Source organism: Coregonus clupeaformis, chromosome 2 (assembly GCF_020615455.1).
Source record: "Coregonus clupeaformis isolate EN_2021a chromosome 2, ASM2061545v1, whole genome shotgun sequence".
Taxonomy (NCBI): Eukaryota; Metazoa; Chordata; class Actinopteri; order Salmoniformes; family Salmonidae; genus Coregonus; species Coregonus clupeaformis.
In genome coordinates this window covers 26,096,148-26,120,617 of record NC_059193.1, presented here as the reverse complement: position 1 = coordinate 26,120,617, position 24,470 = coordinate 26,096,148, and the positions used below count along the sequence as shown (strand labels likewise).

The 24,470-nt window shown below is 46.0% G+C and overlaps 1 protein-coding gene across 10 annotated transcripts in view; it reads right to left on the bottom strand.

Moving 5' to 3' along the window:
* LOC121585935 (ensconsin-like) overlaps positions 1 to 24,470 on the bottom strand; it is a 45,954-nt gene that overhangs the window by 4,196 nt on the left and 17,288 nt on the right. Inside the window, exons 5-19 of one of the 10 annotated variants that reach the window (XM_045227118.1) lie at positions 22,316 to 22,424; positions 21,462 to 21,542; positions 19,947 to 20,060; positions 15,862 to 15,972; positions 15,242 to 15,340; positions 12,551 to 12,676; positions 9,951 to 10,093; positions 7,427 to 7,557; positions 6,986 to 7,278; positions 4,194 to 4,320; positions 3,922 to 4,102; positions 3,723 to 3,827; positions 3,409 to 3,456; positions 3,149 to 3,245; positions 20 to 209 (exon numbers count right to left, since the gene is read on the bottom strand). In XM_045227118.1, the coding sequence (XP_045083053.1) occupies positions 20 to 209; positions 3,149 to 3,245; positions 3,409 to 3,456; positions 3,723 to 3,827; positions 3,922 to 4,102; positions 4,194 to 4,320; positions 6,986 to 7,278; positions 7,427 to 7,557; positions 9,951 to 10,093; positions 12,551 to 12,676; positions 15,242 to 15,340; positions 15,862 to 15,972; positions 19,947 to 20,060; positions 21,462 to 21,542; positions 22,316 to 22,424 (1,955 nt within the window). The remainder of the gene's footprint in view (positions 1 to 19; positions 210 to 3,148; positions 3,246 to 3,408; positions 3,457 to 3,722; positions 3,828 to 3,921; positions 4,103 to 4,193; positions 4,321 to 6,985; positions 7,279 to 7,426; positions 7,558 to 9,950; positions 10,094 to 12,550; positions 12,677 to 15,241; positions 15,341 to 15,861; positions 15,973 to 19,946; positions 20,061 to 21,461; positions 21,543 to 22,315; positions 22,425 to 24,470) is intronic. The other 9 variants (XM_045227121.1, XM_045227127.1, XM_045227128.1 and 6 more) reach the window with 9 other exon arrangements.

Genomic DNA, 24,470 nt, shown 5'->3' with positions numbered 1-24,470 from the left:
GAGAGTGAGTGAGTCATACCTAACAGCCAGAGGCTCCTCAGCGCTGGTTCTGTTGCTGTTCTCCTTGTCGTCCGCCTCCGGTTTCCCGTTCACGCTGCCCAGCGGCTCCTCCCGCACTCCCATTGGCTCGCTGCGGATCAGTCCACGCTCCTCCTCATCCAGGCCGTCCGTCTCCAAGGCGACGTCTCCGGTCTGGGCTGACTCGTCGTCTGCAGGGACAAATAAGCAGATGGCAGATAACTCAATATGCACACAGAGGGAGTGGTGTCTGTGCAAACAGACAAGCCATTCACATACAGTGTATGCACCCACTACACACACCAGGGATGTGACAAATCGAAAGAAATTATTCATGTTTAAACTGCCATTCACAATGCAGCTGGGCTGCCTGCAACGGTTTGGGTCTCACGGTGTGTTCCTTTCAGATGGTTAAGCACTGCACCTGTACTAACATCACTGTACCTCAATTCCACCTCGCAAAATTAGTATTTTATTCTCATTTAACTTCGGCCTTCTCTGCTGTCGCTGGCCTTTCTCTTTTCTAAAGTTAACGCCGATGACGTAGTGGTGGAGAGTCGACTCCAAAATGATTCATTCCTCCACTCCTTGCATGTCGACTCCCGGTGTCGACTCCCATTTCTGAGTTAAGGTTCGATTCCGCTAAGAATCGGCTCCTAAGATTTTTTGGGAATGGAGGAGACTGATTAGTTGCTATACTTCCGAGAACACAAAACACTCGCATCTTTCAGAGCGAGCTAGCAGGGGACGGAGAGAGGGGGGAGGGGCACACTATAGGCAGGTCGGCCACCAGACAGTCAAGAACCGTGCACTAGGCCCATCTATCAGTATAGGGCAGGTCAGCCACCAGACAGTCAGAACCGTGCACTAGGCCTATCTATCAGTATAGGGCAGGTCAGCCACCAGACAGTCAGAACCGTACACTAGGCCTATCTAATCGGCAATCAAAAGCTGTATCACGCAATGGAATGCTGTATCTCGCAATTTCTTGGCTTGCCATGTCTCGCAACTTCAGTAAAGCAGGGCCTATCATCAATGAATAGGCTAGGATATTCTACACGCAACACACCGAAGACTGAACACACACTAGCATCATTAGCAAAGACTCAGAGGAAGAGGCGAAGCGAGAGGTTTCACTCGCCAAAATCAGTCTAAAATAAGCCCAATGCATTTCTATGGGCTTATTTTGGACCTGAGCTTGTCGCCTGCCTTCCCGCCTTTGGGACAACGACTCCTATTGTTAGGGCGGAGACATGAGCATCTCATCATCATATACAGGTCTCTGGCGAAGAGCAAGAGCAGGCAAGCCAGAGCGAGGGAGAGAGGAGGGGCAGGCAGAAAGAATGTCTTGGTAATCTGGATCGCACAGCGTCTTGGTTTGCATGCCTTGAGTAGCCTAAAGTTGGCCTCTTCCCCTCTTTCCCCAGGCCTTTATAGCCTATCGTCTAGTTAGGCTATAGCACGGAAAATAATATGTTTTGTGATAACTGCATTGTGATTAAAATTTTGCAAAACAAAAATACAACTTTGTTTTTTGGTTAGGGATTTTTCTTAATGTTAAGGATCCCAATTTTGTTGAAACATTTGAATGCCTTATTCTAAAATGTATTAAATAAACAAAAAATCTAATCAATCTACACAATCCTCCATAATGACAAAGTGAAAACAGGTTTAGAAATGTTTGTATATTTATTAAAAATAAAAAACAGAAAGACCTTATTTACAAAAGTATTCAGACCCTTTGCTATGAGACACGAAATTGAACTCAGGTGCATCCTGTTTCCATTGATCAGCCTTGATGTTTCTACAACTTGATTGGAGTCCACCTGTGGTAAATTCAATTGATTGGACATGATTTGGACAGGCACACACCTGTCTATATAAGGTCCCACAATTGACAGTGCATGTCAGAGCAAAAACCAAGCCATGAGGTCGAAGGAATTGTCCGTAGAGCTCCGAGACAGGATTGTGTTGAGGCACAGTTCTGGGGAAGGGTAACAAAACATTTCTGCAGCATTGAAGCTCCCCAAGAACACAGTGGCCTCCATCATTCTTAAATGGAAGAAGTTTGGAACCACCAAGACTCTTCCTAGAGAAGGCCACGCGGCCAAACTGAGCAATCTGGCCACTCTACCAATCAGGCCTTTATGGTAGAGTGGCAAGACGGAAGCCACTCCTCAGTAAAAGGCACATGACAGCCCCCTTGGAGTTTGCTAAAAGGCACCTAAAGAATCTCAGACCATGAGAAACAAGATTCTCTGGTCTGATGAAACCAAGATTGAACTCTTTGGCCTGAATGCCAAGCGTCACGTCTAGAGGAACCCTGGTACCATCCCTACGGTGAAGTGGCAGGGACTGGGAGACTAGTCAGGATCGAGGAAAACATGAACGGAGCAAAGTACAGAGCAAGCCTTGATGAAAACCTGCTCCAAAGCTCTCAGGACCTCAGACTGGGGTGAAGGTTCACCTTCCAACAGGACAACGACCCTTAGCACACAGCCAAGACAACTCAGGAGTGGCTTCGGGACAAGTCTCTGAATGTCCTTGAGTGGCCCAGCCAGAACTCAGACTTGAACCTGATTTAACATCTCTGGAGAGACCTGAAAATAGCTGTGCAAAGACGCTCCCCATCCAACCTGACAGAGCTTGAGAGGATCTGCAGAGAGAATGAGAGAAACTCCCCAAATACAGGTGTGCCAAGCTTATAGTATCATACCCTAGAAGACTCTGGGCTGTAATCGCTGCCAAAGGTGCTTCAACAAAGTACTGAGTAAAGGGGCTGAATACTTACGTAAATGTTATAGTTCCGTTTTTAATTTTTTATAAATTAAAAACCAGTTTTTGCTTTGTCATTATGGGGTATTGTGTGTAGATTGATGAGGAAAAAAATCAATGTAATCAATTTTAGAATAAGACTGAAATGTAACAAAATGTGGAAAAGGTCAAGGGGTCTGAACACTCTCCGAATGCACTGTAGCTACAACATCTAAAGTAGTAGTTGCAGTACACATTAATGTTATCATGTTAATCGTTCTATTTAAAAATCGCTATAATTCAGTCAATTTATGATATGGGTTTTTGTTCATATCACCCAGCTCCAAGGGATGGTTAATTGACGGTGGACAGTTACCCTTGGTGTCGTCACAGTTGGTTTCTTCTTCGCCCCCTTCCTCCTCTCCCTCTTCATCCTGTATGTCATCATCATCATCATCATCATCTTCATCTCTCTACACAGGACACAGGGACAGAGTGCCGGTCAAAATGCGTACAAGTTAAAATATGTATCAAGTATGTGCAAGGATTACTAGGTGTGCTTATCCAAGCAGACTTGGCTATTGTAGAAAGCACAGTTTCCATGGAGATATCATAGCTTGAGAAATTTGAACTCACCTTTTCTTGCTCCCCTTTTCTGGTTCTCTTCATGATCTCCTCAATTCTCTGCAAGTCGAAGAGCAACAGGGAGATTCATGTCAACAATTTCTGGCAAATTACACCGTGCAGACATGCTCAATGTAATACAAGTTATAAAATGGTTGGACTGCTTTTACGTTAAAGTGTTCGTATACAGGGAGTGGATGTAGGGGCTATTTTCACTGAGTGTGCATACTGAATGTGTATGATGAACATGTTACTCAGAACATACAGTCAATGTGTGCAGTGTATATGATAAAGCATGTATGATGAAATGGTGATTCTCCACCCACCTTCTTCCTCTCCATGCGTTCCTGTTGGTTCTGGGCCATTACCCTCTCCCTCTCAATGCGGACCTTCTCTGCATCAATTGCAGCCTGTGCCTCCGCCTCTTCACGCTGCGATTGGACAAACAGGTTGTCAATCACACAAGCAACCAATCAAACAATAAATTACACCAACAACACTGTCAATGTGTCTGCGTGTCCCTACCTCTTTCTGTAGCTCAGCCTGTCTCTCGGCCTCCTCTGCCTCCAGTCTCTCTCTGTCTGCCTCTGCCATAAGAGCGTCCTCCTCCTCCTTTTTCTTCCTCTCCTCCGCCAGCCTCCTCTCCTCCTCCAGGCGTTTCAACCGTGCCTCCTCGGCCAAGCGTTTCTCTTCCTCCTTCCTCAGCCTGTAGATAAGATAGGAGAGGTCAATGTCCCCCCACAGAGAGATGGTGAGACGACCTGAACGGGTTCTAGTAGCATCAGCAGTTTCCTTACTTCTCCTCCTCCTCTCTCAGTACTCTGAGTGCCTCCTCTCTCTCCTTCTTCTCCCGCGCCAGACGGCGGTTCTCTGCAAGGATCATGGCGGCTTCGGCAGCCGAGTTGGTGCCCGCCATGGACTTGTCTGAGAGACAGATAGGAGCCAACCAGGAGGTTAGTTAATATATCTTCTCATTAAAGGAAAAATCCACCCAAAACCACTTATTGCTTTAATTTACAGTGTTAAATAACACTAATATGTGAGAACATTATTTTTGTGAACAAATGTTTCATTTTGGTGTTATTATAAGGTTGGTAGCAACATGGAAAATCGTTGTGGAAATCTGTTGCGGCTGAAGTCGCCTGCAAAATCCACAATGCAATGCTCTCTCTATGGGCTACACACAATAATGCCAACAACAATATCAGCATGTGAAGTAGCTAGTTAACTGTAAAATCACCTAAACAAACTGCACTATCAATTTAGGAGTCTACAATCTCACCATGTTCAACCTGCAGATCGATGTGCCTCACAGAGTAGTCTGACATTCGTAACGGCAGATACACTTTTGAGGTGATAGGAAATGTCAAATGGGCCACGCGGTGCATTCTGGGCGATTCTGGGAGAAGGAGCGCTCTCCTTCAAGGAGTGAATGGGAGTCTATTGGGCGCTAGCTCAAAAACCCAACATTAGCACGAATTTCGTCAACAAGAAGTACAACATTACAAATCTTTTCCGAGATGTGAGATAATTAACTTGCCATCTATAGTATCGTATAGCTTTAGAATCGTGACATTACGTACTTTCGAGGAAAATAGGCACGTTTCTCGACATATACACTGACTTTGAGAAGGGATTGCGCGACGATTACCTTAGCAACCGCTTGACACAGCATCACAACGTTACATTTACATTTTAGTCATTTAGCAGACGCTCTTATCCAGAGCGACTTACAGTTAGTGAGTGCATACATTTTCATACTGGCACCTAACGTGAACGCGAACAGTCTGCTTGGTGGGGCGTTATACGTTCCTTCATTCATTGGATTCCTATCTCCTTTCTATAATATATCTGGCAACAACACCATGCAATGCACCCTGGACTAAAGAGGAAGACAAACAGGTAAAATGTGTTAGACCCTCCGTTAAATAACACATTGATAGATGGTAGGAATATCGCAAAAATATGATTAACGGTTCATTCGAGAGATGACATCCTCCCGAGTTATGACATCGGCCAGAATTGAAATCTGACGTGTATGACAGACTTATTCCTATTAACTTCCAGTGTAGTGAGAGCAACTTTATCACAATGCTACGTCATAACAGACGGATTTCTGCCTGCTCGAACGCCAATTACTCAGATACACATGAAATGACCCTGGGAATCGATAGAACATCACTCAGATGCACTAAAACCATAAAACATTCAAAATGGGTGAACCTTTCCTTTAAATGACATAACCAAGACACAACATAATAACCACACAGCAGTCATAGCACCAAACACTACAGATACATACCTAAACTACTAGGGAGTACAGAGAGAGAGACATACACAGAAAGTGAGAGAGAAAGAGAAAGGAAAAAGACAGTAAGAGAAAGGAAGAAGACAGAGAGAGCAAGAGGGTAAAACAAAGTGTGGAAACCGATTTCACACGACCATCTCTGTGGCTGCTGGTCATAATGAGATCTCTGTCTCCTACTGCAGAATAAGTCCTATTGGGAGCAGTGAGGGGCTGCAACACACACACACCATCCATTAACCCTGGCCTTAACCATCTCCTAATGAGTTCTACAGTAGTAGTACAGGACTCTGACCAGAAGGGGGTACTAGACCTCTCTAGGGCTAACAGGATGTAACTACAGCTGGTTGTGCTGGTCCAGAGAATTTACAGCTACACACTAAACTGCTGCTGGGGCTGGCATGTCACTTTCCCTTGCTAATGAACCGCACAGGAGAGGAACCCACTGTGGTGAAACTGAGGTATTAAGCCATGTGAATTTTCATTGTTGGACATACACACATACATATAATATATATGTGGTCCTCTGTAGCTCAGCTGGTAGAGCACGGCGCTTGTAACGCTAAGGTAGTGGGTTCGATCCCCGGAACCACCCATACACAAAAAAATAATAATTATGCACGCATGACTGTAAGTCGCTTTGGATAAAAGCGTCTGCTAAATGGCATATTATTATTATTTATATATATTTATTTTTTATTTTTTTAACACCAGGAAATCAGCTACAAGTGATTTTAATTTGGGAAATCTGTTCCCTAGTACTTCCACACATAATAGAGAGATCATATACAAATGTAAACAAGGTTTGAAATGACATTTTAATCAAATATTATATCTGTTTGGGCTTCTTGCAGTCAATTTGCAGTCTACAAATTATTTATAATTATGTTCTGGCCCCCCCGACCATCCACTCAAGAAAAAAAATTGGCCCGCGGCTGAATCTAGTTGATGATCACTGCCATAGATAATTTAGATACATCCGAATAGAGGACAGAGCAGAGGCTGATGCCCTTTATGGGAACTGAGTAATACAATACAGGGTTTCCAAACCACTGCCTCAGGGGCTTACAGTCTCATTATTAGAAGAAAGTGAGTCTCATAAGACTGAGATTGTTGGCGTTTATTCTTGCTTAATCTGAGCTCGGCAAAGTCCTTACTCAAGTGAGATTTTAGCCCTATGTCATGACTGTGGTACTACCAGAGGTAAATAGCTAACTCAGCCCAGAGAGAAAGGTGATCTTAGTGAGGTTGACGTATGTAAGGTTGGAGGTCCTCTTTACTCACCGTCCTTGTCTTTGGTCTTACTGGAGGTGGTAGTTGTAGGGGTCGGTGTTGTGCTGGTCTGGGGGGGTTCTGGGGACTGGGGGGCCACAGCCTGGATGGGACACAGGTCCTTTGGCTTGGAGTCTTTCTTCCGCAGGGTGGGGGGGCCGGTTGGGGTGAGGGCCGGTCTCTGGATGGGTGGTGGCTTGGCAGAGGTGGGCTGGGGGGATGGGGGCTTGGCCGAGCTGAGCTGGGGGGAAGGGGGGCGATGTTTGATACCTCCGGGTGACGGGGGACGGTTACGGGGGCTTTGCCTGTAGAGGGGAGACAAGATTTGACAGTTATCAATTATCCAACAAATCTAAACAATTTCAATAGTACACAATTAAACAAGAAATATTGAATATTGTTTTATATGGAATATTGTTAACACATTTTCTAGGGAGAGATGTGATGTCTTACTTTGCTGCACTGGGGGAGGGGGTTCTCTTGCTGGCGGGGAGAGGGGCGGGGGAGGGCGAGCGGTGGCGTCCCGCTATGTTGGAGGGCGAGGCGGGGCGTTTCCCTCCGGGCGACGAGAACCGTTTCTCCTTCTGTCGTTCCACAAAGAGAGAGAGAGGGACAATTCAGTCCATTACGTCTTAGCATCCAAACTGGAGCGAGTCATCCGGCTAGGGTATCCTTAAAATAACACATGTAGGATTAACACTAGAAATGCAACCCTTCATGAGAATACAGTGAACCAGTAGAAGTGCATCAATAACATGGAGTGACCAGATAGCACCTGATCCATGACACAGACAGACACAGTCTCCCATGTTGTCACAGCAGGCTTTAAATAACGTCACAGCACTGACCGTCACCGTGAAGGTTACCATGTGGGCATGTCTGATTCAAAAAAATCTATTTTTTTAAAGCCGACATGCCACGAGGGGGGTCTGAAAACATGCTGACGGGCACAGCAAGGTCACCCTCACCTGGCAAAACAACAGACGGACACACACGTAAACTGACACGCATGCCAAACTCAGGAGAGGTTTGTGTGTGTACGGCTGTATAACTATTTAGTCAGGGTTTATCTGAACACTGCTTAGTAAAAGAGCAGTGTGCATTTAGTGCTAAACTATTTGCTTCATGTGGGGTAGAAATAGCTTTCAAAGCTTTCACAAAGCAGACAAGACAAAGCGCATGCGATGTATGATCATTCTACTGTGAGGAGAGGAGACTGGAAGAGAGGGATGGTTTTATACGAGGAGCGCCGTCCCCTCCTATTCGTCACCACACAGAGTACCTTCCATTCTCACTGGAGATTTACACCAGCTAATCACTGAGAGGAAAAGTGCATGGACAAGCACACACACAAACACACTGGCATGTCTGCCCGCATCATAGGAGCAGCATGTCTCCCTTTAAATGTGCACTCTGGATAGCGCATAGATGTGTCCTCTAAAGCATTGGGGAGATACCTACCCATGAGTCTCTCGGTCTCTGCAATCTCTCCCTAGGCTGTACTTGACTGTCTCCTTGAATAGGACACATCTCAATAGTCTAAAGGGGCTTCATCTCCTTATTTCCTCATTCATCCTTGCTGATCTGGAAACACAGACTAGGTCAAAACAAGATGGAGGCTACCTACCAGACTAGGTCAAAACAAGATGGAAGCTACCTACCAGACAAGGTCAAAACAAGATGGAGGCTACCTACCAGACTAGGTCAAAACAAGATGGAGGCTACCTACCAGACTAGGTCAAAACAAGATGGAGGCTACCTACCAGGAATTTGCTTTCACCTGTCCAGTCAGTGGAGGAAAAGAGACAAGGGGAAGAAGCCACCTTAGGCTATTGAGAGGCAGCCCCAGACCCAGGGTGTGGCCTGCTCTTCTGCCTGTCCTGCTCTGCATGGCCTGACCCAGCCACAGCCAGCCACTCCTACTGTACTCAGCCTGTTGTGGGCTCCTTTGTCCATCTGTCTGTGACAATAGTGCTCCTTCATATCCATGGAGTACCATGGAGAAAGGACAGGGAGGGAGAGAGAGAGAGCCAGGCAGTGGAGGACACTGAACGAATCAAAGAGCTTGCCTCAGGCTGCATGGAACATGTCTCAAGGCTAACATGACTCTGTTAATGCCCAATGAATCTACTTGGGGGCTAAAACACTTGAACGCAGTAGTGGCATCCTGGTCTTATTGAATTGTTTGGTAAACATCTTTAATGCACCAAGAGTGAACAAAGCTTTTCTCTAGTGAACAATGTCGTGGGAGAGCAGTGTGATTCTGAGAGAACACAGCTCTCAGATCTGTATCATGGATGGATAACCCACAGGGCTGCTTTGACTGGCAAATTATACAGGATGCATGCATATAAATGAGTGACATTTGTATACTGGGTTTATTTTGTCTAACACCGTATCATTGCAGGTTTGGCGAGATAGTGTTATCATGGCTTTAAGCACCTTGTTCCTGTAACTTTATCCTGGTGTCCAAAGGGCTTCTGGGAAAGACAACCCACACACCTTTACATGGCCTACATTTCCACTGTCTCCTTCACCTGCTCCTTCATTCATTTTGATGATCTGGGAGGGGACTGTCCCTGCTAAGAATGCAGAAACTATGCATGCATAGCTGACTACTAAGTCGCTAAATTTAAACAGTCGAGACAATACCTAATCACACCCCCATTAACAGTTTGCCATCATGCACATGAACACATTAGTCCTAAGTGCTCTATGCATGCCCCAGACCATATGTCCATTCTGCTAATGCTAATTCTATGTCTTCCATGTCCATTCTATTAATGCTAATTCTATGTCTAACAAATGTCCATTCTATTAATGCTAATTCTATGTCTACTAAATGTCCATTCTATTAATGCTAATTCAATGTCTTCATAGGTCCATTCTATTAATGCTAATTCTATGTCTTCATATGTCCATTCTATTAATGATAATTATATGTCTTCATATGTCTTCCAAATTCATGACGTCTCACCAGTGAGGGGTTCAGTTGGTCTGCCGAGGCGGAGGTGGGCAGGGTGGCGCTCTTCTGCCGGTCGATGCTGCGGCTGCGCAGGGGTCCTCGCTGCATTGGGTTCAGGGGGCTGGCCGAGGCTGAGCGAGGACACAGGTGACACTCTGGTAAAGGACACAGTCATCGCAGCGCAGGGAAACCAGCCAATGGGAGCGAGGGTAGAAGCAGCCGAGTTGGGTGAGCAAAGCAGAGGCATGGGGAAAAAGAGAGAGAGATGGAGAGAAAAAGAGAGAGAGTAGAAAGAGAGGAAGATGATGGTTCGGGGGATAAGAGCACAAAACACAACCTAGTGTTAGATTATGGTAACACACGGTTGGTTGTTGAAGCATGGCAGGGCTGGAGGGTGGAGCCAGAGAGAGGCAGGGACAGACTGATGGACTGGCATCCCCTGATTGGTGCCAAAGCTCCGGTGCTGCACATAGCAAAACACATGGACACACCACAACAATGAGCACACCCCCACATCAGACACTGAACACAGGTCACACACAACCCAACACCGTCACAAAATCATCACACCAATGCAGCATATTGCTGGCAGCGCTCACATACACACAGTCTAGAAACACCCCAAACCATCACAATCCAATAGCAACACTCAAGCATGCTGGAGGAGGGCTTAATTGCTAGTACTCATTCATAGTGATGGGGGGAATCTATACAGTTACATGTCGGGATATAATTTTTTACGACATATATTGCAATATTATTTTGGACAATATCACAACATTATTTTTGCTCTAGTCGGCTGTACCAAAACACCAGTATTTTTCCTTCATATCTTGTTCTCAGTCTTCTTTTTAAATAGGGAGCCAATTTGTTTTCAGCACTTTTACACATATATAAATCGTGAGAATCACAATATACTGTATATCGTATCGGCTCCTAAGTCCAATTTGTAAGTCGCTCTGGATAAGAGCGTCTGCTAAATGACGTAAATGTAAAAGTATTGTGATAATATGGTATCGTGAGGTCCCTGGTCAGGATTTCCAGCATTTCCTTTGTTTTAAAGACAGTGCTTTGGGGGCTTAGCCTAGTATGCCAATGCCACACAATATTCTTTCCAGCTTGAATCCAATCCAAATCAAAAACCCAAAAGTTGAATAGGACAAATTCTGTACGTCAGCTACACCACTGCGTATTCCAGTATATTTGGCTACATCATGCTCACAACCCTTACTTGCCAAGTCAATTTGTAACCCACAATGAGTAGCTAGCCCCTCTATAAGGGTGCTAAAGGAGTAAGTCTTTCATATAGCAAGCCAGTGTAAGCTGCTGGTCTGTGGTTTGAGACTCAGGTTCTTACTACTGTCTAGCAAGTCTCCAGCTCTCTGGGTTCATTACCAGCACAAACAACAACACTCATTCTCTCTCAGGCAACCAGCCGCGGGCTGCACTGGGCCCACAGGAAAGCAGCTTAGTGCAAAGCCACCCAGCGTGAACTCTGATTCCCAAGGCTCCTCAGGCACACCAAACCAGCTCCCAGCCAAGGAGGGCGGCAGGTAGCTTAGTGGTTAAGAGCGTTGTGCCAGTAACCGAAAGGTCGCTGGTTCTAATCCCCGAGCCGACTAGGTGAAAAATCTGTCGATGTGCCCTTGAGCAAGGCACTTAACCCTAATTGCTCCTGTAAGTCGCTCTGGATAAGAGCGTCTGCTAAATGACTAATTATTATTATTATAATTATTAAGACTCTACACACACCCCAGCCAATTGTGTCTGAGCTCTGAGTGCATGTGAGCAGGTCCTGCACGTGTATGTGTGTGGCGTACATCTACATATGTATGCACAACCTTGTGATCACGAGAGTACTTTTACTGGAAAATACATTATGTTCAAGACATGTACCACTGACCAAGCAGGGCCTGTCAACAGTAATATAGCCTTAAGCCACCCCTGTACTCGAGACTATAGCCACCCCTGGACTCCAGCCTATAGCCACCCCTGGACTCCAGCCTATAGCCACCCCTGGACTCCAGCCTATAGCCACCCCTGGACTCCAGCCTATAGCCACCCCTGGACTCCAGCCTATAGCCACCCCTGGACTCCAGCCTATAGCCACCCCTGGACTCCAGCCTATAGCCACTGGACAACATAACCACCACCACAAAAAATAACACAGGCCAGTTTGCGTCAAAGGATTTGCCTAGCCAGCAGCAGGAGTCTGGGCTAGAGATATATGTCTATACATCCAGTGACATAATAGGGACCTGGGGTGGGTGTTTTATAGCTACTAACTGGTGATATAATGGAGGACAGGGGTGTGGCTTGAGGTGGTATTATCTTATACTGTAGCTAGTGATATAATGGAGGACAGGGGTGTGGCTTGAGGTGGTAATATCTTATACTGTAGCTAGTGATATAATGGAGGACCGGGGTGTGGCTTGAGGTGGTATTATCTTATACTGTAGCTAGTGATATAATGGAGGACAGGGGTGTGGCTTGAGGTGGTATTATCTTATACTGTAGCTAGTGATATAATGGAGGACAGCAGCGGGGTGGGGGGGTCCCTGTGCGTTGCTGGGTCCTCACTCTCTAGAGGGGGTCTCTTCTGTGGGGGTTACCTGGGGCGTTGCCTCCTTCGGCCGACAGGGCTGCAGCGCTCTTGCTCCTAGCTAGTGAGGCCTGGGTGGGGGTGAGCAGGCGACTGAGGAACCCTCCGTCCACTTGGCTCGCCAGGGGCTTGCGAGCTACACGTCCGGAACAAGCCGAACCCCCCCAAAAATTGAGAAGCCAAAACAAGAAGAAAAAGAAGGAGGCGAGGGGTGGGGGATGAGGGTCAACACAAAGAAAGGGGTGGGATTTGGGGGGGGTCACCATGTGATTTCAACCAGTAACAGGAGAGAATCCACATAAGAAACCAAGGCTGTGTCTCAATAGTCTTAAAGGGAGTCCTTGTGGAAACCTAGTCCTTTCACCCATTCCACCCAGTGGGAATGAAGACAAGGAGACCAGGAAAGAGTATTGGGACACAGACCCAGAGTGATTGTCGAGCAACTTAAGAGGACTACAAGTGAGGTCTAATCAAGGTGTCCCTGGTGCAGAGGGGATGCTGGGGGGTAAAAAGGGTGTTAGTGAGCTCAGTCCCCAGACAGGAGAGGGGGTGTGCTATGGGGTGGATAGGGAGGACATGGAACATGGAGGTAAGGGCTCAAAGTAAGAGTGCGCAAGTACTCTCTGGTTTCTACTGTTCAGACTATAGCAGTGCTTTGTATTGGAAAGAACAAGAATTTAGTCTTAAATTGAAATTGCCAAACCAAGACGGTAATTCTAGGCCCTGCCCACTATATGTGAATAGACAGTGGAGTACCGATCACTTGTACATATTAGCAGGAGACCTGGAGTCTGACAGTAGAAACCAAGAGCTCTTGATCTCACGAAATGAAGGAATACAGTTCCCCCTTGGTTCCTATGGAAGCACAGTATCCCAGTAGCAAAGGTTGATAAACAGAAATGTTAAAGTAAAATTGTCCGTTGCTCTATATTCCTGTTTGGCACTTTGGATGAAGGGATTTGCATCGAGGCCTCCTTCAGGCTCCCTGACAGAGAGGGGACATCTGTTGCAGACACTAATTTGTTAGATGTAGAGTGGGCCAGCCTCTTAAAGCATGGAGCCAGACCCCTAAACTGCTTCAGATCCAGTTGTGAAGCTCCAGACTGATTGGAGTTCAGGGTCGGCTAGGAAACGTGGTTAGGAACGGTTGGGGATGGGAGAGTTTTCCCTGTCTGGTTAGTGAAGGGATCCAGGTTTTAAGAACAGACATGGATGGCTCGTTGTGGGATTCCTCTAACACAGTATGGGAGATTCAAAGATTGTTATCAACTCAAACTAAAAGGATATTTAAACAGTTCATGGCATCTCACATCACTGAGAAACTATTTGCCCTGTAAATGAGAACAACTACTACAAGACATACAGTATGTTAGATGCAGTGGGATATGGTTAACAGACATACAGTATGTTGGATGCAGTGGGATATGGTTAACAGACATACAGTATGTTGGATGCAGTGGGATATGGTTAACAGACATACAGTATGTTGGATGCAGTGGGATATGGTTAACAGACATACAGTATGTTGGATGCAGTGGGATATGGTTAACAGACATACAGTATGTTGGATGCAGTGGGATATGGTTAACAGACATACAGTATGTTGGATGCAGTGGGATATGGTTAACAGACATACAGTATGTTGGATGCAGTGGGATATGATTAACAGACATACAGTATGTTGGATGCAGTGGGATATGGTTAACAGACATACAGTATGTTGGATGCAGTGGGATATGGTTAACACAGTGCTTTCTAGACCCTAGGAGCTACAGTGGGATGGCACTGACACACACCGTGGGGCACGAGACCCCATGTGTCAAATCCACTGCTTACAAACGTCATCTGCAGGCAAAACAACAAACACATTGTGACCAACAAACAAAACATTGTGTTAGTTAGGAGCCATTCCTGCTGCTTAGCAGCTCAAAGGAACGAGAGAGAGGGGAGAGAGGGGGGGGTTAAGACAAGATTAGCTGAGAGTTAAACACAGCAGGCAAGCAACAATAGAGGAGAGATCTGTTAGAGAAAGAGTGTGGTGAGTTTGTGACACGAGGCACCAGAGAGAGCCCCTGGTAGAGTGGGGTGATTTCGTGACGAGGCACCAGAGAGAGCCCCTGGTAGAGTGGGGTGATTTAGTGACGAGGCACCAGAGAGAGCCCCTGGTAGAGTGGGGTGATTTCGTGACGAGGCACCAGAGAGAGCCCCTGGTAGAGTGGGGTGATTTAGTGACGAGGCACCAGAGAGAGCCCCTGGTAGAGTGGGGTGAGTTAGTGACACGAGCCACCAGAGAGCCCCTGGTAGAGTGGGGTGAATTAGTGACACGAGGCACCAGAGAAAGCCCCTGGTAGAGACCAGGGACAGACAGAGGGACAGGAGTTCGGGGCAGTCGAGGGTGTACAGTGTTGGCTAGAGAAGAGCACACCTGGAGAGAGAGAGGGAAAGAGTGGAGGAAAGGGATGAAGGCCGGTTTGGAAGTTACAAATCACTACCTTGTTGCACTTTACAATCACTGCACCAACAGTATGCCTGAACTGCCTAACCCTCCCCAGCTTGCGCATACAAAATCAGCACTAGGAGCTGAATGAGTGAAATGAGTGAGCAGACAAAATGTCGGAGAGGAGGAGATGCGTGCTTGTTATTACAAAAGGAGGAGACAAGGACAAGAATATAAAATATAAACTTGGTTCATGCTAGCCACCTTGGTCGTCTGACGTCCCCTTATCGAGCTTGGAGGGGGTCGGCGTTCTGCCCCCCCCAGCTCGTGTCAGGGAGGAGCTTCTCTTCTTCAGGGAGGGGCCTACAGACAGGAGAGTGGGGTTACAGCCTATCAGTGACAGAGGGGGCAGGGGCATGTTCCCCGAAAGGCCCTCAAGAATCACATGGATTTCAATAAAGAGTTATTGTTATATCATTACAGTACAAATCAATAGGCCTTGAAGTCCATGTTCGTGGACTGTGTGGCTAAACGACACTATGATCATAATCTGATTACTTGCTCTCTATCTCGATAGAGGGCTACATGATGTCTAGCACCACGGTAGTGTATCGTGTTAGCCTGGATCTGTCAACTAATCAGTCTTAAGAAAACCCTTTCTCTCTAACATGCAAAACATTTCTTGCCACTTAATACTCTTTAGATGAATTATGTTAATCTATATAGGCACGCGTTTACTGTGCGGAAAGATGGCCTTGTCTAAAGCTTCAGAGCAACACCAGGCAATGGTTGCTCAGACCTATCAGAGGGAGTGTGGAGCATGAAGAGGATGGTTGTGTTGGGCGTTGATGGGGGTGTATAGAGATGGGGGCCTTAATATGCACCTGTCTGTTCCACCTGAAGCTTTTTTCTGCCTTCCTTAGAGGGCTGAGTGTCTAGGTCGACTGTCTTGTTTCTAGGCAACCGGTTCAGTGACGAACTCCTCACACGAGCACCTGAGAGACAACGAGGAGACAGCCACGGTGAAACGGTGAAGCTGTGACACAGCCATTTCTCTTTACATTCTCCTGTAGTTGGTCTTAGAGATTCTAAATAACACACACACACACTGAAATATTGCTGCTGTTGGTCTTACAATTCCCATCAACTGACCATAGGACCATAGGAAGGCCCAAGGGGGGGTGAGTGAGAGAGAGAGACAGAGAACAAACAACATTGTGTGTAAGGGCTCTTGACAATGGTGGAGGAAAAGGAAGCTGTGGAGAGATAAGGATTGGATTAGGGTTAGGTGGTAGCCAGATTTCCATACCTTCATACCGTTCCTGTTCCATACCGGGGTATACGGTATCACCAGCAGTGCACACAAGGGCCGCCATTTCTATCCAAATGTAAATAAATAATTGTATATACAGCACCAGTCAAAAGTTTGGACACACCTACTAATTCAAGGGTTTTTCTTTATTTTTACTATTTTCTACATTGTAGAATAATAGTGAAGACATCAAAACTATGAAATAACACATATGGAATCATGTAGTAACCAAAAAAAAAGTGTTAAACAAATCACAATATATTTTATATTTGAGATTCTTCAAAGTAGCCACCCTTTGCGTTGCACACTCTAGGCATTCTCTCAACCAGCTTCACCTGGAATGCTTTTCCAACAGTCATTAAGGAGTTCCCACATATGCTGAGCACTTGTTGGCTGCTTTTCCTTCACTCTGCGGTCCAACTCATCCCAAACAATCTCAATTGGGTTGAGGTTGGGTGATTGTGGAGGCCAGGTCATCTGAAGCAGCACTCCATCACTCTCCTTCTTGGTCAAATAGCCCTTACACAGCCTGGAGGTGTGTTGGGTCATTGTCCTGTTGAAAAACTAAATGATAGTCCCACTAAGCCCAAACCAGATGGGATGGCGTATCGCTGCAGAATGCTGTGGTAGCCATGCTGGTTAAGTGTGCCTTGAATTCTAAATAAATCCTTGACAGTTTTACCAGCAAAGCACCCCCATACCATCACACCTCCTCCTCCATGCTCCACGAGGAGATCATCCGTTCACCTACTCTGCGTCTCACAAAGACACAGTGGTTGGAACCAAAATTATCAAATTTGGACTCATCAGACCAAAGGACATATTTCCACCGGTCTAATGTCCATTGCTCGTGTTTCTTGGCCCAAGCAGGTCTCTTCTTATTGGTGTCCTTTAAGTAGTGGTTTCTTTGCAGCAATTCGACCATGAAGGCCTGATTCACACAGCCTCCTCTGAACAGTTAATGTTGAGATGTGTCTGTTGCTTGAACTTATTTGGGCTGCAATTTCTAAGGCTGGTAACTAATGAACATTCTCTGCAGCAGAGGTAACTCTGGGTCTTCCTTTCCTGTGGCGGTTCTCATGAGAGCCAGTTCCATCATAGCGCTTGATGGTTTTTGTGACTGCACTTGAAGAAACTTTAAAAGTTCTTGAAATTTTCCGTATTGACTGACCATGTCACATAAAGTAATGATGGACTGTCGTTTCTCTTTGCTTTGAGCTGTTCTTGCCATAATATGGACTTGGGTCTTTTACCAAATAGGGCTATCTTCTGTATACCATCCCTAACTTGTCACAACACAACTAATTGGCTCAAACGCTTTAAGAAGAAAATAAATTCCACAAATTAACAAGGCACACCTGTTAATTGAAATGCATTCCAGGTGACTACCTCATGAAGCTAGTTGAGAGAATGCCAAGAGTGTGCAAAGCTGTCATCAAGCAAAGGGTGGCTACTTTGAAGAATCTAAAATATAAATATATTTTGATTTGTTTAACACTTTTTTGGTTACTACATGATTCCATATGTGTTATTTCATAGTTTTGATGTCTTCACTATTATTCTACAATGTAGAAAATAGCTTTAAAAATAAAGAAAAACCCTTGAATGAGTAGGTATGTCCAAACTTTTGATTGGTACTGTATATACAGTGCATACGGAAAGTATTCAGACCCCTCGACTTTCTCCACTTTGTTACGTTACAGTCTTATTCTAAAATGGATTACATTGTTTTTTCCCCCATCATCAATCTACACACAATACCCCATAATGACAAAGCAAAAACAGGTCTTTAGCAATTTTTGTAAATTTATATATTTAAAAATCCCTGGAAATATCACATTTACATAAGTATTCAGACCTTTTACTCAGTACTTTGTTGAAGCACCTTTGGGTATGACGATACAAGCTTGGCACACCTGTATTTGGGGAGTTTCTCCCATTCTTCTCCGCAGATCCTCTCAAGCTCTGTCAGGTTATATGGGGAGCGTCGCTGCACAGCTATTTTCAGGTCTCTCCAGAGATGTTCGATCGGGTTCAAGTCTGGGCTCTGGCTGGGACACTCAAGGACATTCAGAGACTTGTCCCGAAGCCACTCCTGCATTGTCTTGACTGTGTGCTTAGGGCCATTGTCCTGTTGGAAGGTGAACCTTCGCCTCAGTCTGAGGTCCTGAGCAGGTTTTCATCAAGGATCTCTCTGTACTTTGCTCCGTTCATCTTTCCCTCGATCCTGACTAGTCTCCCAGTCCCTGCCACACAGCATAATGCTGCCTCTCCACCATGCTTCACCGTAGGGATGGTATTGGCCAGGTGATGAGCGGTGCCAGGTTTCCCCCAGACGTGACACTTGGCATCCAAATCATGTCCAATCAATTGAATTTACCACAGGTGGACTCGAATCAAGTTGTAGAAACATAAAAGGATGATCAATGGAAACAGGATGCAGCAGAGCTCAATTTAGAGTTCCATAGCAAAGGGTCTGAATACTTTTAAATTTGCAAAAGTTCCTAAAAACCTGTTCTCGCTTTGTCATTATGGGGTATTGTGTTTAGATTGCTGAGGGGAAACTATTTAATCAATTTTAGAATAAGGCTGTAATGTAACAAAATGTGGAAAAAGTGAAGGGGTCTGAATACTTTCCGAATGCACTGTATACATTTCTAACAAAAGTACTAACGAATTTCCATAGCGGATGCTAAATAAATGCTAACAAGCACAAGAGAACATAAACTAAATGCAAGGACAGACAACCCAGCGCAAGTTATAGAACTATGTCAAAAGGCTACTCACACTTGATCCACGAGGGGATTGATTGTCTCTGCTGTAACCCAGAAGTTTGACCTTGCAAGCTAGCCACCTATACCTAGCAAGTAAGCAAACCAAAACGCATAGCTGGGGCCCTGAGCTGGAGAAAAATTATTTGGCACTTAGATAGTTAAAATTATAGTTATATGGTATTTAGCTGGAAAACAATAGTAGTGAATTTCAAGTGTAACTTGATCACCTCTCTTGTGCTGCTCAGTGGATGTCACGTCAGGAAACGTCAGTCTGCTCCACGTCCTCTTTGTAAAGAAGCATACCATGTGACAGGCTCAATTGATTTTTTGTGAATAAAAAAAAAAAAAAACACATGAAAAAAAAGAATAGGGCCAGTATTGAAAATCATACCCTGGTATAGGGTATATACGGTATACCGCCCAAGCCTAGATTGGACCCAGAATGATTCTTCTTCTCAGAGGTCAGAAACAGCGCAATTCCTTGTGAATCAAACCAAGATGAACTTCATTAGGATAAGAAGGGAAGGTACAGTACAATGCCTACTGAAGAGCAGAGAAGAGAAAGTAGGTAGATCATAAACTGATTACTGATCCTTTGGCGCCCCTCCTTATGATTCTGAGACACTTCTCGGTGTCACAAAGCGCACTAAAAAGTGGAAGTGAGCACTAAATGGATGCAATGGAATCACAAGTTCATGCTGGGTTTATTATTGGTTGAGGTCAGAGACAGCGAGCCACGGCATTGGATTACCAGTCTCTTAATGCTCCACTGATTGGCTTGTCACTCAGCTCCTGGACATGGGAAGGAGAGGGTCAACGCGGTGACAATAACAGTGACAGTGGGCTGAGACAGTTGCTGGGTGGAGGGTGGGAAGGGACTTACTTTTGTCGGGAGAGTTGATGAGGGTTGCGGAGGAGGAGGACAGGCGCTTGTTGATGCTAGAATCGGCCGGCTGTTTCAGATTCATGGTGGAGGTGGAGGTGGAGCGCTTGTCAGCTAAGGGGAGGCAGGGAGAGAGACAGACGGGGAGGGATGAGGGGGTTATACAGGGAGACTCGGCGTGGGGGAGAAGAAATAGAGGGAGGGAGAGGACAGGCTTCTGCAGGGTCCAAATGCCCTGCCTGCAGCTAATACTCAACACATGTATATGGTATACTGCACTGGTGGGGCAATGTTTAAACCAAACATTGATCAATAGGGAAGGGAATAGCCAGGGACCTCACAATACGATATGTATTGTGATTCGATACTGCGATTTTATTGAGATTTGATGTTCCAAACATATTGCGCACTATGGCTGCGTTTACACAGACAGCCCAATTCTGATATTTTTTTCACTAATTGGCCTTTTGACCAATCAGAACAGCTCTGAAAAAGATCTGATTTGACCGATCACATCAGATCTTGTCACAAGACCAATTAGTGGAAGAAATATCAGAATTGGGCTGCCTGTTTAAATGCAGCCTAATTGTCTGCTGCAGAGAGACAAGACAGCATGAGAAAATGAGTTTGATCAGTCATGGAAATAAGTGCAGAAAACATGCTAGTTCATTATTTAAAAAGAAGATGGAGAACAAGTCATAGGATAAAAGAGTTTTGGCGCAGGTACAGCCAACTAGCGCTAGCTAACGCTACCTAGCAAAAAAAATATTATTAGATACTAGAAGTCATAGCATCGATATAATATAGTCCAAAATAATATTGCGATGTAACTGTATAGGTTTTCCCCCCCATCACTATTGATCAATCTAAGGCACTTCTGAATATTGATGCATATTTTAGTGCTGACATTTCTTAGCAAATAGCATTACACTGTCATCTTTAATTCAAATAGCATTACACTGTCATCTTTACTTTTTACATTCTTTATACATGAACACCAAGGGCCAGACCAAAGCCATTCCAATTCTTAGCCAGGCAGAGTAGTTAGTGGAAAGAGTTGAAAATCCAGAAAACATCAACTGAACACACACCACAGCTGAACAGTCAAGAGAAAGTCGACATTAGTTGGCACATGCGTGAAACAGTCAACAGTAGTGCTGCTCAGAGAGCTCGGTGGCTCCATGAAAGTGAGTGAGAGAGTGAAAGAAAGAGAGGAAGTCAACAGGCGGTGTTTCCATTCAGCGAGCCCAAGGCACGTGGGACAGAAGAGACAGGGAAGTTCCCCTTACATGCTGATCTAAGGTCAGCCTTGCATTTTCCCTCCGGTTAATGTTAGGATTGGGGGAGGGTAAGCTGATCCTAGATCTGTACATACAAGCAACATCAACCCATCCCTGTGAGAACCAGGAAGATATTAGTGAGGCAGTGAGTGACTAAGAAAAGGGCTGGTGGTTAACATAACAGTGCCAGTCCGTGCTGCTGTGCTGTAGGTACAGTACAGGTATCAACCAGCACCTTGCGTCCTGGGGGGCTTTCCTGGAGACGCGGGGGAGATTACTATAGCTATCGGAGAGGGGGAGCCTGCGTCAGGGTCTCCTGTGGGTGAGAGAGAGGCTCTGGGGAGTGGAGAGAAGACACAAACAACCCCCCACATGGACAGAGAGGAACAGGGCTGGCTGACAACCATCAGTAGATTTCCCATCTCTGACCGTCAGAGCCCACAACCCAGCTGCTAGGAAACAGGCTCACATGATAAGACTCGGGTGAGGCTCTTTGGGATCAGACCACAGAAATGTCAAATAAATACTGATAACCTACATATTTCTGCCCTATAATATGATCATTGGTTTTATACACAGATTAAGCCCAATCCTGGACTAAAAAGCACATTCAAATGGAGATTCTCTTCTGTCATGTTTTTAAATCCAGAACTAGGCGTAATCTGTGTCTGGGAAACTGCCCCCTATATGTACAATAAATGCCTTGTCTGATACAAAAAAATTAAACGTTCTTCATGATACAGTGTGGCAGCTATGTCACTACACACTAATAGTATGCGTCATTAACTAAAGGCATTCAGACTTCAAATAAAAACAGAAAACATTGAGGAACATTGGTAACAAGATATGGTCGTATATAGAACACACAGAGCCTATCAACATAACTCCAGCTGACAGTGAACCAATAACGAGCCAGTCAATGTGAGGATGCATCAGCTAATTTTACAGACTTGTGTCATTCAGCGTCCCGCTGTCACACAAGCAGGAAACCGAAACTCCTTACACACACGTGGAGTTCTATACACTTAGCAGTCCTATCTATATAGTATAGAGAGTAGAGTGGGAATGGTATGATGGATGGTTCCTTACCTGGTCGGTTGTCTGACTCTGAGAGCCCTCCCCAGGACCACCTCTTCTGCCTTTGCTCCACTCTCTGGCTGCGCTCCAGGGTCCGCCGCATCACCGCCTCATAGTGCTCCTGCAGCACACACACACACACAGAGAGAGAGGTGGAGTGGGGGGGAGGGGGGAGATAGAGAGGGGGGGATAGAGAGAGCGAGGGGGATAGAGAGATGAGAGAGAGGATAGAGCGCGAGAGAGCGGAGAGGGGGATAGAGAGAGAGGGGATAGAGAGAGTGAGGGGATAGAGAGAGAGGGGATAGAGAGAGAGATGGGATAGAGAGAGAGGGGAGAGAGAGAGAGGGGGGATAGAGAGAGGGAGAGAGAGAGGGGATAGAGAGAGAGATATGAGAGAGGGGATAGAGAGAGAGATATGAGAGAGGGGAAATACAGAGACAGAGAGGGGATAGACAGACAGCGAGGGGGGATAGAGAGAGATGAGAGGGGGGATAGAGAGAGATGAGAGAGCAAGATGAGGGAGGATAGAGATGAGGGGATAGAAAGATGAGATAGAGAGAGGATAGAGAGATGAGAGAGAGGATAGAGAGATGAGAGAGGGGATACAGAGATGAGAGAGGGGATAGAGAGGAGAGAGGATAGAGAGATGAGAGAGAGAATATAGAGAGAGATGAGAGGGGGGAGAGAGATGAGAGAGAGAGAGGATAGAGAGAGAGGACAGAGAGATGATAGAGAGAGGGGACAAAGAGATTAGACAGATGAGAGGGGGATAGAGAGAGGAGATGAGAGAGATGAGGGGGATAAGAGAGATGACAGAGAGAGGAGGGATTGAGAGAGCGAGAGAGAGGGAGAGAGAGATGAGAGGATAGAGATGAGAGAGAAGGGGGGGACAGAGAGATGAGCGAGAGGATAGAGAGAGATGAAGGGGGACAAAGAGAGATTAGAGAGATGAGGGGGGATAGAGAGACAGGGGACAGAGATGAGAGAGAGAGGGGAGCGAGAGATGAGAGAGAGAGGATAGAGAGATGACAGAGAGGATAGAGAGATGAGAGAGGATAGAGAGATGAGAGAGGAGAGAGAGATGAGAGAGAGGGGAGACCGAGAGATGAGAGAGAGAGGGGACAGAGAGATGAGAGAGAGAGGGGACAGAGAGATGAGAGAGAGAGGGGACAGAGAGATGAGAGAGAGAGGGGACAGAGAGATGAGAGAGAGAGAGGGGACAGAGAGATGAGAGAGAGAGGGGACAGAGAGATGAGAGAGAGAGAGGGGACAGAGAGATGAGAGAGAGAGAGGGGACAGAGAGATGAGAGAGAGAGGGGACAGAGAGATGAGAGAGAGGGGACAGAGAGATGAGAGAGAGAGAGGACAGAGAGATGAGAGAGAGAGGGGACAGAGAGATGAGAGAGAGAGGGGACAGAGAGATGAGAGAGAGAGGGGACAGAGAGATGAGAGAGAGGGGACAGAGAGATGAGAGAGAGAGAGGGGACAGAGAGATGAGAGAGAGAGAGGGGACAGAGAGATGAGAGAGAGAGAGGGGACAGAGAGATGAGAGAGAGAGAGGGGACAGAGAGATGAGAGAGAGAGAGGGGACAGAGAGATGAGAGAGAGGATAGAGAGATGAGAGAGAGAGAGGGGACAGAGAGATGAGAGAGAGAGAGGGGACAGAGAGATGAGAGAGATGATAGAGAGATGACAGAGCGAGGAGGGATTGAGAGAGCGAGAGAGAGGGGAGAAAGAGAGGGGGCATAGAGAGATGAGAGAGGGGGGATAGAGTGTTGAGAGGATAGAGAGATGCGAGGGAGGATAGAGAGCGATGAGAGGGGGGATTGAGAGAGAGAGAGGGGAGAGAGAGAGAGAGGGAGAGAGAGAGAGGGGGGATAGAGCGAGAGAGAGAGAGGGGATAGAACGAGAGAGAGAGGAGAGAGTGGGGATTGAGAGAGATGAGAGAGATGAGAGAGCGAGATGAGATGGGGATAGAGAGATGAGAGAGGGGGAGGGGGTAGAGAGAGATAAGGGGGGGTAGAGAGAGATGAGAGAGAGGGGGAATACAGAGAGGAGAGGGGGGGATGGATTGAGATGGAGAGAGAGAGGGGGAGGAAGTGAGAGAGAGAGATGGCCAGAGTGGCAGAATGCAAAGTCATTCACATATCAGAAATAATCTCGGTCT